The sequence below is a fragment of the Prionailurus viverrinus genome, chromosome C1 (assembly GCF_022837055.1).
Source record: "Prionailurus viverrinus isolate Anna chromosome C1, UM_Priviv_1.0, whole genome shotgun sequence".
NCBI classification, from domain to species: Eukaryota; Metazoa; Chordata; class Mammalia; order Carnivora; family Felidae; genus Prionailurus; species Prionailurus viverrinus.
In genome coordinates, this window is record NC_062568.1 from 156,782,074 (window position 1) to 156,797,757 (window position 15,684).

A 15,684-nucleotide genomic window follows, 5' to 3' on the forward strand; every position below is an offset into this window, starting at 1 on the left:
AGTTCATAGTAATGGGAATCTATAAAACTCCTTGAATCATCAGGAGAAGTTTCAATGATGTTCAATAACTTCTAACATGAAGGAAGGAACATGACTAATCATCACGATTTTCACTAAACTGGTTAATACGAGAATATTTGGCATTTGGAAAGGTAACATTCACTTATTTGAAAAAAATATCATTTTAAGTGTTATCTCCTGATAATATCAAATAGATTTTTTTTGTTAATAGAAAGTATAATATCATTGCCATGAGGGTAGAATTATGTTTTTAGGAATTTAAATTCTATAAGAGGTTTAAATAAAAAAAACCTTTTCAATGTGTTTTTCTTATTATTCAGAAACTCAATAGATAGATAGGCTTTGTGGAATTTTAGTTTCCATAATACAGACTCAGTTTAATTCTGAGGAAAAATTACACCTTCATAAACATTTCCCTATATAAAAATAGTAGTGTTTTTGTTTAAATAGGCCAGAGTCATAACTATGCTACCAAGAATTTCTTAGTATTACAGTTCTTAGAATTACAGTTCTTGAAAAAGAAACTATAAAAACAAACAAACAAACAAACAAACATTATAACAAAGCTAAACTAAAGGGGAAGTATATACAGCTTAAAGTTATATACAGGTAAAATCAAAGAAAATATAAGTTTGTAAAAAATAAATTGAGGATTGTTTATCATTATGGAATGACTTTCTTTATTATGTTTGATTTTGAACTTTTTAAAAATATAATTATAGTTCCTCTAGCTTTCATTTAAATAGTATGAGATATATATATATATATATATATATATATATATACTCTTTTATCCTTTTATATTTAATCATCTGTGTCTTTAAAGAGATTTTTTTTTATAGGCAACACATGTTGCCTTTCCTTTTTATCCAATCTCACAAGCTCTACCTTTTTTTTTTTTTCTAATTTGAGAGAGAGAGAGAGAGAGAAAGAGAAGATGAGCAGGGGAGGGGCAGAGGTAGAGAGAAAGATAATCTTAAACAGGCCTCCAAGCTCAGCACAGAATTCAATGGTGGGCTCAATCCCGTGACCCTGAGATCATGACCTAAGCCAAAATCATGACTTGGAAGCTCAACTGACTGAGCCAACCAGGTGCTCCAACAAGCTCTGCCTTTTAATTGAAACATTTACACCATTTATAATTAATGTAATTATCGATATCATAAGGCTTAATGCTGCCATTTTATTATTTTTTGTTTGTTCCTTGGTTTTTCATTCCTCTGGCTTTTTTTTCTTGCCTTCATATGGGTTATTTGGATATTTTTAGCTCAATTTTTATTTATAATTTATTTTTATTTATTTATGATTTTTGAGTATATAATTTTGTATAATTTTCTTAGCGGTTGCTCTGTATAACATAACTATGTAACTATCACAATTTACTGGATTTTCAATGTCATTACCACTTCGTGTGAAATAGAGATCCTTATTTACATTTAGGTCCCTTTACTCTCCCTACTTCATATATGTTCTTATGTTAATTAGTTCTTCTGCATATGTTGTGCACTTTATCAAGTTCTGCTATAATTTTTACTTCAACAATAAAATATGACAGAAAAGAATGTCCTATTAAGTTTAGTTCTATTTTTACTCAATTTTGTTGTTCTTCTTTCACATCATTAGAATTTGTGTTCCTTTATAGGTAAAGGGCTAAGTCTTTGTTATTTCTCTTTGGTTCTAAGATTTTCTTCTTTATCTTTAGTTTTCGTAAGTTTAATTATGACATATCTTATTGGGGATTTTTAGGTTTTATCATTTTTAGAGTTCATCTAGCCTCTTGAATCTCTAAACTTATGTCTTTTAACAATTTGGGAAGTATAACCAATACTATTACAAATTCTTTTTTTTTAGATGCTCTTTCTCTTCTCTTTCTAAGACCCTATTATTTTTACAGAAATTCTAGAAGTTTTGTCCATTTTTGTTAAGTCTATTATTCTCTATGTTGTTCAGATTGAGTAAATTTGAATAATTTGTCTTCCAGCTCACTTACCTTATTCTTTGCCATTTTCACTCTACTATTGAGTCTATTCAGCAAGATTTTTATTTTGGTTATTAAACTTTTCAGTTATATGATTTCTATTTTTAATAACTTATTTCTTTGTTGAGATTTTCTATTTTTTTCACTTGTTTCAAGAGATTATGTAATTGTTTGTTGAAGCATTTTTGTAATGCCTGCTTCAATTCCTTGTCATATAACTTCAACATCTGATTCATCTTAGTACTGGTGTCAGATAATTGTGGTTTTCCTGGTTCTTGATATACTAGTATAATACCATTTTTGCCTTACAAATATATAATAAATCCATTGGTATAATAGTTTTCTTTTTTTTTAATGTTTATTTATTTTTGAGAGACAGAGTGTGAGTGGAGGAGGTGCAGAGAGAGAGGAAGACAGCAGATCCAAAACTGGCTCCACACTGACAGCAGACAGCCTGATGCAGGGTTCTAACTCGCGAACCATTAGATCATGGCCTGAGCTGGAGTTGGATGCTCAATTGACTGAGCCACCCAGGCACCCCAGAAAAATACAATTTTCAATCCTATCTTGGACATTTCTGGTTGTTATGGTTGGAGACTCTTGAACCTGTAAGAATCTTCTACTTTTACCAGGCACTTATCCTACTTAGATTTAGCATATAGATTCTGGACTACTTTTGTGGGTTTTAATTACAATGACAGTTTTCTAATCCCTTGTAATGCTAATGCTATTCTGGTCTGCTTTATTCTTCTGGCACTGTGGGCTATTGCTCACACACTACTGGTGACATCTGCCACAATGAAAATGCCTTTCTGGGAACCCTAATGTTGCAGAGTACCTTTCTGGGAAGGCACAGAAACCACAGGGTCTGGGTCTACTTATGCCACTGGGTGGAAGGCAGGGAAAACACAGGCTTTCACAGCCACTGCTACCTGCTACTGAAGGTGGATTAAAGTGCTTGTCAGCTGGGATTTTAGAATGTTGGTTAGGGCTCTCTAAAAGATATCTACTGGGCTTCTCTCCCATTCCTTTGGATTGGAAGAACAGGCTTTTCTTGCTTATTACTATGTGTTTGTTGTTGTTGTTGTTATTCATGTCTTTTGACAGTGCCAGTTTGCAGTTTTCTATGGTGTCCAGTCCAGGGATATATGGAAAATAAAAAAAAAAAAAAAAAACAAAACTCAAAAAACACACAATGTTGTCTTTCCTCAATTACTGAAGTCCCAGCCAGTTTTTCTTCTTCTTTTAAGCTTTCAGAGTCCTTTCACTGAATAATTCTCAGGGAAAATTAGAAGGGAAAATCAGGGAAAACTGAGTTCTTGGCATCTGTTTTAAAATGAAAAATTTGTCCTTCCATTCTTGCTCCCTCCCTTCCTTTCCTCCTTCCTCTTTTCCTTTGTTTCTCTCTTTCTTTCTCTCTTTCCTTGTCTTTGTCTGTTTCTAATTCTTTCTCTCCTCTTCCCCTCTCTTTCAAGGGGACTCTTATGGTACACTTTTATTTTAAAAGTTAAGTAATTAATTTCTTCACTTTTCTGAAATATTTGTTAAATATCTCCTACGTTCGAGACACTACATTATGTGTGGCTGATATAATGGTAAATAAGACAGATATCTTGCTCTTCAAAGAGTTGATAGTGTGATTTAAAAAAGCTTATCAAGGGGCACCTGGGTGGCTCAGTTGGGTAAGCATCTGACTTTGGCTCAGGTAGTGATCTCCTGGTCTGTGAGTTCAAGCCCCATGTTGGGCTCTGTACTGACAGCTCAGAGCCTGGAGGTTGCTTTGGATTCTGTGTCTCCCTCTTTCTCTGTCCCTCTCCTACTCACACTCTGCCTCTCTCTCTCAAAAATAACGTTAAAAAATTTTAAATAAAAATGTTTGTCTAGATGTTTCTGGAGGCAGATCTCATTTAAGTGACTGTATAGCATACTGCAAGAGATTTTAATATGTAGTCACATGTGTTTATTACTTGGACAAGTATACTCAACTAAGTCTGATGACTTTTTCCTTTGAATCACTCTGATTTCTTTCTTAAAACAATTTGTAATTCTTAGGTTGGATTCTCATTTTTTATTTCTTCATATATTTGTCATTATTTCCCTTCATCTTTTTGGGGGGCATATTTCCCTTGTATTCATGGGTTTTCTATATTTGTTCTTCAAATATCTGATATTTTGGGGTGCTTGGATGGCTCAATTGGTTGAGCATCTGACTCTTGATTTCAACTCAGGTCATGATACCAGGGTCATGGAATTGAGGCCCAATGTCAGGCTCTACGATTAGCATGGAGCCTGCTTGAGATTCTCTCTCTGCCCCTTTCCCCCCCTGCTGGTTCTCTCTCTCTCTCTCTTTCTCTCTCTCTCTCAAAAATAAATAAATAACAAATAAAAATTTTAAAAACATCTAACATTTTACAATGTCAAATTTTCTTTTATGGACTCCCATGAAGATTATGTCAAGTTTCTTCTAATACCTTTCCTCATCAGAGTTCATTTTTATTTCTGCTTTTTACTTGTCAAAAAAAAAATCCTGCCTTTTCCTTATTTTTTACTTTGCAATGGGGCACCTGGGTGGCTCAGTTGGTTAAGTGTACTACCTCAGCTCAGGTCATGATCTCGAGGTTTGTGGGTTTGAGCCCTGCTTTGGGCTTTGTGCTGACAACTCAAAGCCTGGAGCCTGTTTCAGATTCTCTGTCTCCCTCTCTCTCTACCCCTCCTCCACTTGTGCCCTGTCTCTCAAAAATAAATAAATGTTCAAAAAATCTCTTTATACCTTGCAAGTATTTAATAGAATATTTATATTCTTGTGATTATTAAAAAATTCATACTACTTTATTTTTTTTAATTTCTACATTCAATATTTTTCAAAGGTATACTCTTCCTTTCCAAGGTAATTTTTGTTGTTGTTCTCTGATTCTATACCATTTAAAAATATGTATATTCTGTCCCCCTATCACTGAATATGTTCAGGAATTAAAAGAACACCCATGTGGTTGAAATACAGAGAGTAAAGGGATAGAGTGTGAGATGAAGTTGAAGGGGTGGGTACAAGTTAGACTCTTGGAGGTCCTATAAACTATAGTAAGGCTTTTGTCTTTCTTGAATGAGCAATGGAAATCCATAGGATCATTTCAAAATGAAAGATTTTAAGAAGTGTATATAGGAGAACCACTTTTTGGAGTATCTGGTAGAATCTTAAAATCTTTGCAAAGGAAATGATTTGTGAGCAAATTCAAAATGTATTCAGAAGGCAAAATTAAGAAGCCTTGAAATTATGGTGGCTATAGGAGGAAAGTGAGAAAAAGGCATGAAAATAATCACTTCTAGCTTTATGTCTTTTGAAACTGGACAGTTCAGAAGATACAACACGCAGACAAAAAAAAAACAGTGGAAAAAGCTCAGGTTTTGAGGGAAAGAGCACTGATTTTGAGACTTTGAGGTATTTTTTTTTAATTATGTTTATTTTTGAGAGAGAGAGAGAGTATTTTTGAGAGAGAAACCGAGTATGAACCAGGTAGGGGCAGAGAGAGAGATGAAACACAGAATCCAAAGCAGGTTCCAGGCTCCAAGCTGTCAGCACAGAGCCTGACATGGGGTTCAAACTCATGAACTGTGAGATAATGACCCATGCAGAAGTCAGACACCCAACCAACTGAGCCATCCACTTTGAGGTACTTTTAAGAAAACCAGGGAATGTGTCAAGTAGATATTCCAATATATGGAGAGAGGCCTGGGTTGGAGGTACCAATCTGTGAGGAATCTGATTATAGTAATAATTGATGCTGTGAGTGTAATTAGATTGTTCATGGAAAGAGTATTTTTGGAAGAAGAATTCAAACAGTCTTCAGAAATTTTAATATGTAATGGATGGAAATAGCAAGTTGAGCATGCAAAAAAGTAATCAGAGAGACGGACAAAAATCAGTATTGTATTATGGTAGTCAAAAAAATTGCTCTCAAAAGAGAATCAATAGCATTGATTTGTGCTAAGAAGTTAAATAAAAAGGACATTATAAAATTTGTTCACTGAATTTAGCAAGTGGTAGGCAGAATTCTAAGGTGGCCCCATGGTCATCATAACCCCAAGTTCAGAACCCCAAGTTCAAGCCCTATATAATTCCCTCCCCTTGGATACGGGTAGGATCTGTGATTTGTTTATAGCCAATATGTGGGGGATAAGCTTAGGAATGCCCTGGGATTACACCAATGGGTTAACAAGGCATAAAGAAATACAAAGCCATAAAATGCTTACACTGAAGTTTGGGTAAACCAGATTGGCACCTCATGAATAGGGAGATGCAAAGGTACCAGGAATAGGGAGGTGCAAAGGCACCCCAAAATAGAGAGGAGGTCCAGGGCCCCCAGAATAGAATTGGAGGGGCAAAGGCCCAAAATAGGAACGGGCACAAAGGTGCCCAATACATAGGTATATGAAATAAACAAGATTAGATATTCATGGTGGAAGCACCCCTAATTTAGTACTATAGCATAAAGGCTGCTTTCACAGGAGAATAGGGCCAAGTTCGGTAAATTGGTGAATTGGACTATGGACCGCTCCACTGCAGGCAAAGCAGACCAGAACGGAGATGGTTAACAAAAGAAAAGGTGCCTTGTCAACCCTGAGGTTATTTCCCCTACCTGTCTCATCCCCTAGACTAGCTAAGATAAACAGAGTTGCTGCTTCATGCCCCCTGTAAACAACCTTCCTTCCAACTGCCCAGATCCCAGATTTCGTTTTGTATTAACCCAGACCCCTAATCCCAAGTATCTTCAAAACCCTCTTTTGCTCAGGTCCACAAGTTAATGTTCACAGATTCATTGTCTCTTTGTGCACGTCCATCGCCATGTTTGTAAGCCTTCTGATCTTAATAAAAATGGGCAAGGACCCTTGTTTGGGGCTCTTGTCTTTTACCAGACATTAGCCATCTCTTGCTTTAATCCTGCATCTGCTCTTTTGCTGGCCAAAAGAAAACTTTAGACTTAGAGTCTATGACACCAACAGAATATGGAAAAGGTGAAGGTGTAGTTAAAATCCCAAATCAGTTCACTGTGAATTAAACAAAAGTGAGATTATCTTGGGTGAGCCTGGCTTAATCGGCTGGAAGCCCTTAAAAGATGGATAGGGCCTTCCCTGAGGACAGAGTCTCCTTGTTGTCTCAATGAAGTGAGCAGCCATACTGAGAACATACATGTAGCAAGGAACTGTAGGAGGTATCTAACACCTAAAGATGGCTTCCTGCTAGATGCCAGCCAAAAGCAGGGCTTTGGCCATACAACCACAAGGAAACAAATTCTTCCAACAACCTGAGTAAGCTCAGAAATGGATGTTCCCTCAACTGAGCTCCTGGTAAGATCCTGAAGCCGAGAACCTGGCTAAGCCCACCCTGGACTCCCAACCCACAGGCACTGCAAGATAATAAATGATGTTTTAGCCACTAAGTTTGGGTAATCTGTTGCATGGCAATTAAAAACAAATAACAGCAACACAAAGCAATTATTGGTGGTATGAATGAAAGCTATTTTAGTTGAGTGACTGGGTAGGACCCAGATTGCATGGGTTTGGACGACTGAGTGGGAAATAAGTAAATGGGGTGAGTATAGATGACTCTTTACAGAGGCTTACCTAGGAATAAAACAGAATGTAGTGCTGTAGCTGAATGGGGCTGTGGTTTGGCAGACAAATTTATATCTTTGTTTTTTTTAATAGGATGTAAGTTGAGCATATTTCAAAGCCTGTCTTTTACAGGGAACAATTTATTTTTACTGAAAGTTTGCTTGACTATGCTAGATGTAAAATATCAAGATATAATTCACATGAAATAATTGGTTAAGAGTTATGTCTGGTGACCTAATGTTGATCTTCACTTGAAAATACTGCAGAAAAGTATAAAATATTATAAAAGAGAGCAGTATGAATTATGCTACTTAGCAAAACCTTCTGTATGCAATATCTCCAAATAAAAGAGACTTCTCCTTGCATCTAAAGGAGTCAATTTCTACTGTTCCTTCCAATTCAAAGGGGAAGCCACATTTAGCTTTCTATGATGGCTTTCTAAGGTGGCAGCTTTCCATGGGAATTGACCCAGCAAGTCTTGGTCAAGATCCCATATGGAATTTGTAGAATAATAAAGAACGATGCTGCTGTGTGAAAAAATTACTACCTAACATGAATTACTATTTAACACTGCTGCAAGAATTTCAGATTTATGTCATTTGTTCACAAACTGTTGCTTGCTGTGCATTATTGTTTCTAAAGATAGTGGTGGTTATTTCTATTAATTTCCATTTCTGTGATCAGAAACATGCTTTATTATCTTCACACAGATGCTAAGTTTGAAATAAGAATAATAATAAGTGAAACAAAAGAGAGAAGAAAGAAAAGAAAACTATGTCCCAGGTTCTACACCAAGTACTTAATACAGGCATACCTCAATTTATTTCATGGCACTTGATTGTTTCACAGATAATTGTGTTTTTACAAACTAAAGGTTTGTGGCAACCCAGTGTCGAGCAAGTCTATCTGTATCATTTTTCAAACTGCATTTGCTCACTTCACATCTCTGTCACATTTCAGTTTTCTCACAATATGTCAAACTTTTTCACTACTATTATATTTGTTATGGTGATATCATGTGATCTTTGATGTTGCTATTACAATTGTTTTGGGGAGCCACAAACTATACTCATGTAAGATGGCAAGTTTAATCTTTCTCCCTCTCCTAAAGCCTCTGTATCTTCTGAGACACAAAAATATTGAAATAGGTCAATTAATAACCCTCTTAAGTGTTCAAGTGAAAGGAATAATCACATGTCTCTAATTTTAAATCAAAAGCTAGAGATGATTAAGCTCAGTGGGGACAGTAAGCCAAAAGCCAAGACTCTTGTGCTAGTTAGCCAGGTTGTAAATGCAAAGGAAAAGTTCTTGAAGGAAATTAAATATGCTATTTCGGTGAACACATGAATGATAAGAAAGCAAAATACCCTTATTGCTAATCTGGATAAAGTTTGCATGGTCTGGATAGATCAAACTAGCCCCAACAGTCCGCTAAACCAAAGCCTAATCCTGAGCAGGGTCCTAACTCTCTTCAATTCTATGAAGGCTGAGAGAGGTGAGGAAGCTGCAGAAGAAAAGTCTGAAGCTAGTAGAGATTAGTTCATGAAAATTAAGGAAAGAAACCAACTCTAATAACACAAAAATGAAAGGTGAAGTAATAAGTGCAGATGTAGAAGCTGCAGCAAGTTATCCAGAAAAATCTAGCTACGATAATGAATGAAGATGGCTACACTAAACAACAGATTTTTAATGTGGATAAAACAGACTTCTATTGTTTGGAGATGTCATCTAGGACTTTCCTAGTTAGAAAGGAAAAATCAGTGCCTGGACAGGCTGACTCTCCTCTTAGGGGACTAGAGCCGCTGGTGACTTTATGTTGAAATCAGTGCTCAATGACCATTCCAAAACTCCTAGGGCCTTTAAGAATTATGCTAAATCATTGGTGCCTGGGTGGCTCAGTGGGTTAAGTGTCCAACTTTGGCTCAGGTCATGATCTCAAACCATGATCTCAAACCATGATCTGGTTTGTGAGTTCCAGCCCTGCATAGGGCTCTGTGCTTATGGGCTCTGTGCTGACAATTCGGAGCCTGGAGCCTGCTTCAGAATCTGTGTCTCTCTCTCTCTCTACCCCTCCCCCACTCATGCTCTGTCTCTCATTCTCAAAGATAAAATAAACACTAATTTTTTTAAAAAAATTAAAAAAAAAAGAATTATGCTAAATCTACTCTGCCTATGCTCTATAAATGGAACAAAGCCTGGATGACAGCACATCTGTTTGTAGCACGGTTTACCAGATATTTTCAGTCCACTGTTGAGAGCCACTGATTAGAAAAAAAGATTCCTTTCAAAATATTACTGCTTACTGACAATATATCTGGTCACTGAAGAGCTCTCATGAACATGTACAACAAGATTCATGTTGTCTTCCTGCCTATTAATCTAACCTCCATGCTGCAGTCCATGGATCAAGGAATCATTTAGACTTTCAAATTTTATTATTTAGGAAATACATTTTGTAAGATTATAGCTGCCATATACGGTGATTTCTCTGATGACTCTGGGCAAAGTCAATTGAAAACTCTGGAAAGAATTCACTATTCTACATTTGTGATTAAGGACATTTGTAATTCATGGGAAGAGGTCAAAATGTCAACATTAACAGAAGTTTGGAAGAAGTTGATTCCAACCTCCTGGATGACTTTGAGGGACTCAAGACTTCAGTGAAGGAAGTGGTTGCAGATGTGGGGGAACTAGCAAAAGAACTAGAATTAGAAGTGGAGCTTGAAGATGTGACTGAATTGCTGCAATTTCATGATCAAACCTTAACAGATAAGTTGTTTCTTATGGATGAGCAAAGAGAGTGGTTTTGTGAGATGGAAACTACTCCTGGTGAAGATGCTGTGAAGATTGTTAAAATGACAACAAACGATTGAGAATATTGCATAAATTTAGTTGATAAAGCAGTGGCAGGGTTTGAGAGATTTGACTCCAATTCTGAAAGAAGTTCTACCATAGGTGAAATGGTATCAAACAGCATTACATATTACAGAGAAATCGTTCGTGAAAAGTAAATCAGTATAGCAAAATGTTTTGTTGTCTCATTTTAAGGAATCGCCACAGCAATCCCAACTTTCAGTAACCACTGCCCTCATCAGGCAGCAGGCATCAACACTGAGGCAAGGTTCTCCACCAGCAAGAAGATTACAACTCACTGAAAGCTCAGATACAGTTTGCACTTTTTAGAAATAAAGTATTTTTTTATTTAGATTGTACATCAATTTGTTAACCATAATGTTATTGCAGACTTGACAGACCACAGTATAGTATAAACATAACTTAAAAAAAAATTTTTTTTTCCAACATTTTTTATTTATTTTTGGGACAGAGAGAGACAGAGCATGAACGGGGGAGGGGCAGAGAGAGAGGGAGACACAGAATCGGAAGCAGGCTCCAGGCTCTGAGCCATCAGCCCAGAGCCTGACGCGGGGCTCGAACTCACGGACCGCGAGATCGTGACCTGGCTGAAGTCGGACGCTTAACCGACTGCGCCACCCAGGCGCCCCTAAACATAACTTTTAATATGCACTGGGAAGTCAAAAAAATTCATTTGACTCATTTTATGGTGATATTCACTTTATGATATTCCCATTGTCTGGAACTGAACCCACAATATCTCCAAGGTATGCCTGTATAAATACCTTCCTTTAATTCTCAAAACAACACTATAAGGTAGACTCTATCACTATCCTCATTTTTCAGATTAGTAAATGGCATCTTAGATTAAAAAAAATAATACCCAGATTCCTGCAGCTGGTCATACTAGTGTCACATTAGAGAATAAACTCTTCTGTGAGACTCTGAAGTTAATGTATTAATTAATTAATATGATATACTGCTTCCATTCTGAAAAAGAGGATTTCTTAGGGAATTAACACTGTTTGGTAACAAAGCAAGAAGAATTGTTCATTATACTAACAAGGGATAACGAAGACCTCTCTAGAAAAGAATAACATTTTATAAGTTTCTTATTTCTTATTATGTCTTCCCATGTTCAATAACTTAGTCAACCCAACTGAGTTCCTGAGATGATATTTGAAAAATGCCCTGACTGCCACAATCCAATTGATGAGGACTTACTTGTGAATACAAGCATCAGTTATGTTATATACCTTCCATAAGACAAGAATAAAACTTAACTCTAAAATATGCCTACCTTCATTAGTCTTTTGTATCCATGATGATTTACTATCATCTGCAGCCAGTCATTTGACTTAGCCTAGTGGTTTTCAAATTTAAGTTGGCATCAGAATGCTCTGCAGGGTTTCTTCTAAACACACAGATTACTGCACCCAACTCTCAGAGGTTTTGATTCAGTAGTTGTGGATCACAGCTCTTAAAATTTGCACTTTTAAAAACTTCCCAGATGCTGCTACTGTGTTTGCTCTGGAGAGCATACTTTGAGAACCAATGGCCCAGATCTGGCTTTAGAAACCCTTTCCTGTAAAGAATTAGGTAAATACTTTTGGCTTTGTGAGCCATCTAATCTCTGTCATAATTACTCAACTTTTCCTCTGTAGTGTGAAAGCAGCCATACACAATACCTAAAGAAACAGAGATGGCTATGTTTCAAAAAAATTTTTTTTTTTTTACAGAAACAAGTGTCAGGCTGGATTTGGTCAATGGACTCAATGGTCAACCTCTGGCCTAGACTAACTCAGAGTTTTGAAAAAACACTTTATATATGTTAAATAGCAATTCTGAGAGAATCATTGGTAGATTCATTCACAAAAATTTCTTATAAGTTTTAAAATAAAACTTATAGAGAACTAAGCTATTTGTGTTAAACCAGCATAGAGGAGAAACCCCAGAGCTTCCCTATGAACCCAATAAAAGAGCAGTACTTTTATGTAAGAGTCTGCTTCTTATACTTTTAATTTTATCATGCCCAGAATTCAATTTTCATTTTCAAATTTTAGTTTTAATTGGATATTGTTATAGTGTTAAAAGCCATAAATCTATGAAATAAAAGAAAACTAACACTAAAAAAACTAACACTATCCTGAATGACATAGATGATAACCCAATCAGATTGTCTATTAACTTTATAATAAAACAAAATAGAATGAAAACACTCTACCTGCCATGAGTGTGCCCAGTTCTAATTATACGGTCTTTACTCAGAACTGCATACTCGAAACTAATTTAAAATGCCAATATTATCTAAAAAGTCAATTAAACTACATATGCCAGTGAACCAACCACATTAGCTCTATCCTTATAAAATGTAAGTTCTGTAAAAGGAAAAAAAATCGCATACATTTTGGTCATAATAGAATGTGTTTTAGTTCCCTGAAAATAATTATATGCAAATAGCAAGAGGAAAGTTAGTATTATTGGTCATCTTATAAACTTAAAATGCAAATATTATGTAAAACGTCTCCAACAATGCTACAGGCTAGAAATATTAAAATAGAGTCTCCATAGACAATTCCATATTCTAATATTTACTAATCTGCAGATAAAATGATTTTATGGTAAGATATATGACTTCCATCTTTCAAAATATTTTTGTAAATTTGATTGTTTCCTTTTGATCAATGTTTTTGATCAAATGTTTCCTTTTGAGCAATGGTTTTATGTTTACCATTAGATATTTATTCTTTAGTCTAATGCAATGGTTTTCAAGGGGTTCTCAGTTTTAAAAAATGTTGAAAGAGTGTTGTGGTCAAATGAAACCGGAAACTATTGATTTGAAACACATTTCAAAAGTTTCTTTTACATCAGGACTCCTCAGAAACATTAATATTCATGGTAAGAATATCTAACAAAGACGTGGTAGACTATGCAGCCTTTTCCAATCTCATTTGAACATGGAACCCAATTATCAGTAGAATATCTTGATGTACAAAAGAAACAGTCAACAGAACAATGTTCCTAGTGTCTGAATCAAGGCATCATTTAGTCATACGGTTTTAAAAATAAATTCAATTTGATTCAATAAATATTTATTAAGTACTTCTGTTATTTGACTAATCACTTAAAAGTTAATCCTTTATTGTAAATGCTACTCACCAAACTCTATCTAGAACATAACCCTATTAAACATACTTACACTCTTCTTCAGGCCTCTTCCTGAGTGCTGCACGAACTTCTTTACAAGGACTTCTCTGATATTGTGGGGGATTCCTTCCCCTTATTAGGTTCTCCATCCTATAAGAGAGAATCAAAACTAAATTTAATACCAAAATCTTTATAAATTTTGACTCTCCAAATGGTCTAAATCAAGAGTCAATAATTCAAGTATCTACTAAGGCTTGGTAGACAACACTATTAAGTGTCTGTCAAGGAATGAGACAGTAGGGAGTGGCAGGGACTGTGGCAAGTGGAGAGTGCTTGGCTTTTCCAAGGAGTTCTAAATTTTAAAAAAATTAAAAAACACCACGTAGACAAAATTCATATACCTACTCTCCAATTACAGGTTGCTATGAACTGAATACCCCCCATCCCCAAATTTGTGCATTGAAATCCCCTATGTAACTTCTCAGCTACTAGCAATATATGATGCTGACCACTGGAGAATAACAATAAATGAATTAAATGCAAGTTGGACTAGCATATTTTATAGCACATACTTTGTGTTCAGTATTTTTTGGTTTCAGTAAACATAGTTTTGTGCCACCAGTACATAGTCTACTCATTTTGATAACACTAAAACTATTGAGAGTTCAGAATTTGAAAATTCAGAACAAAACCATCTATTATCACTTTGAAAATATAAACATAGCTTCTTAACATCTACAAGATTATTCTAATGGGATATCACTGGTTTTGATAACAGCTGCCAAAAGCATATATACCATTGAAAACAGCATGGTTATTATGGGCGATAGTGGTGTAGGGTCTCCTAGTTAGTGGTGCAGAAGATTATGTTTCTGCTGTCTAGGGGGCAAAATTAGGAGAGGACAATCCCATAAAAGCATTATTTAAAATTATGTAAAATGTGAGATAAATAATCTTTTGTAGTGGGGTAGTAACATAACACTATTTCTATGGGAAATGGTCATTAGTTCTTAAAAACACTTTTCAATATACTTCCTGAAATTAATCCATTTGTTTGTAGGGGCTTCTGTGTGTGTGTATATGTGTGTCCATGTATGTTCAAATGTACATGCCTGTGTATATAAACTACAAGAAAATGTTTCTTAGTATGTGATGGTAAGTTGGGCCTTAGTTTCACTTGAAGTTCATTTCAACTGAGAAAAAGAATTACTTCTCTTGAGGTATAGCAATACAGTGACAGGGAACAAAGCAAAAACCTGAAGGGTTTAAGACATAATTTAGCACTGTTTATGAGAGGAAAATTAGCTTTCAGGCCTGTCCCTACAGTTTAACCATAAGGATTAGCTGTATAAACTAAATTATATAAAATTTTCTAGTTTCTGACTCTTGAATTAATTCAATGCACAATTTTGATTACATGTTTCAGCAAATATACAAATTACAATTAGATCTAATAATAACTTTAAGTGAACTAATAATTATTCACTAGTATTTACAAGCTCAAGGCAGTAAAATACAATAAACATAACCTGTGCATACAAATGTCTGCATAAAATTGTGATGTGATTTTAGAAACCAATTTTACTCAGACAACTTATTCTGATCAGAATCTATGTAAACCACTCTCTTGGATGGGTTATTATTTTTCCTTTTGTATCTCTGACTACTGAATATGTGAAATTGATTCCATATAATTATGGTGGGTTTTTTTTTATTTTTTTTATTTTTTTATTTTTATAGAACAAGTCAGGAAGCATTACTAGGGGTCCAGGAGAGTTTTACTCATATGGTTGCTATTGGACCCAAGAATCTCCAGGTCAATCTCCCCAGGAATCATGGTGACCAAAGCTTGTATTCTGAGAACATTCACAAGCAGATCTGCAGATTATGCAATATTAGCAATGGCTTAAATGTGTGAGCCTAGGTTCTGGGAATCAGACTGCCTAAGTTCAAACTTCCATTTTGTCTATGAAAGGATGATTTTAGAGAAAGATAACCTATTTTGCGCCTTATTTTTTCATCAGTAAATGGGGAACACAAGCCATTTCATAGGACTGTTGTGAGGATTAAATACA

General features: G+C 35.4%; 1 protein-coding gene across 2 annotated transcripts in view; it reads right to left on the bottom strand.

Moving 5' to 3' along the window:
• The window catches only part of LRRC7 (leucine rich repeat containing 7), a 446,889-nt gene extending 433,131 nt beyond the window's left edge, over nt 1-13,758 (bottom strand). For both annotated transcript variants that reach the window (XM_047871231.1, XM_047871230.1), the window contains exon 1: nt 13,662-13,758. In XM_047871231.1, coding sequence (XP_047727187.1) covers nt 13,662-13,758 — 97 coding nt within the window. The remainder of the gene's footprint in view (nt 1-13,661) is intronic.
• Nucleotides 13,759-15,684: the final 1,926 nt, after the last annotated feature.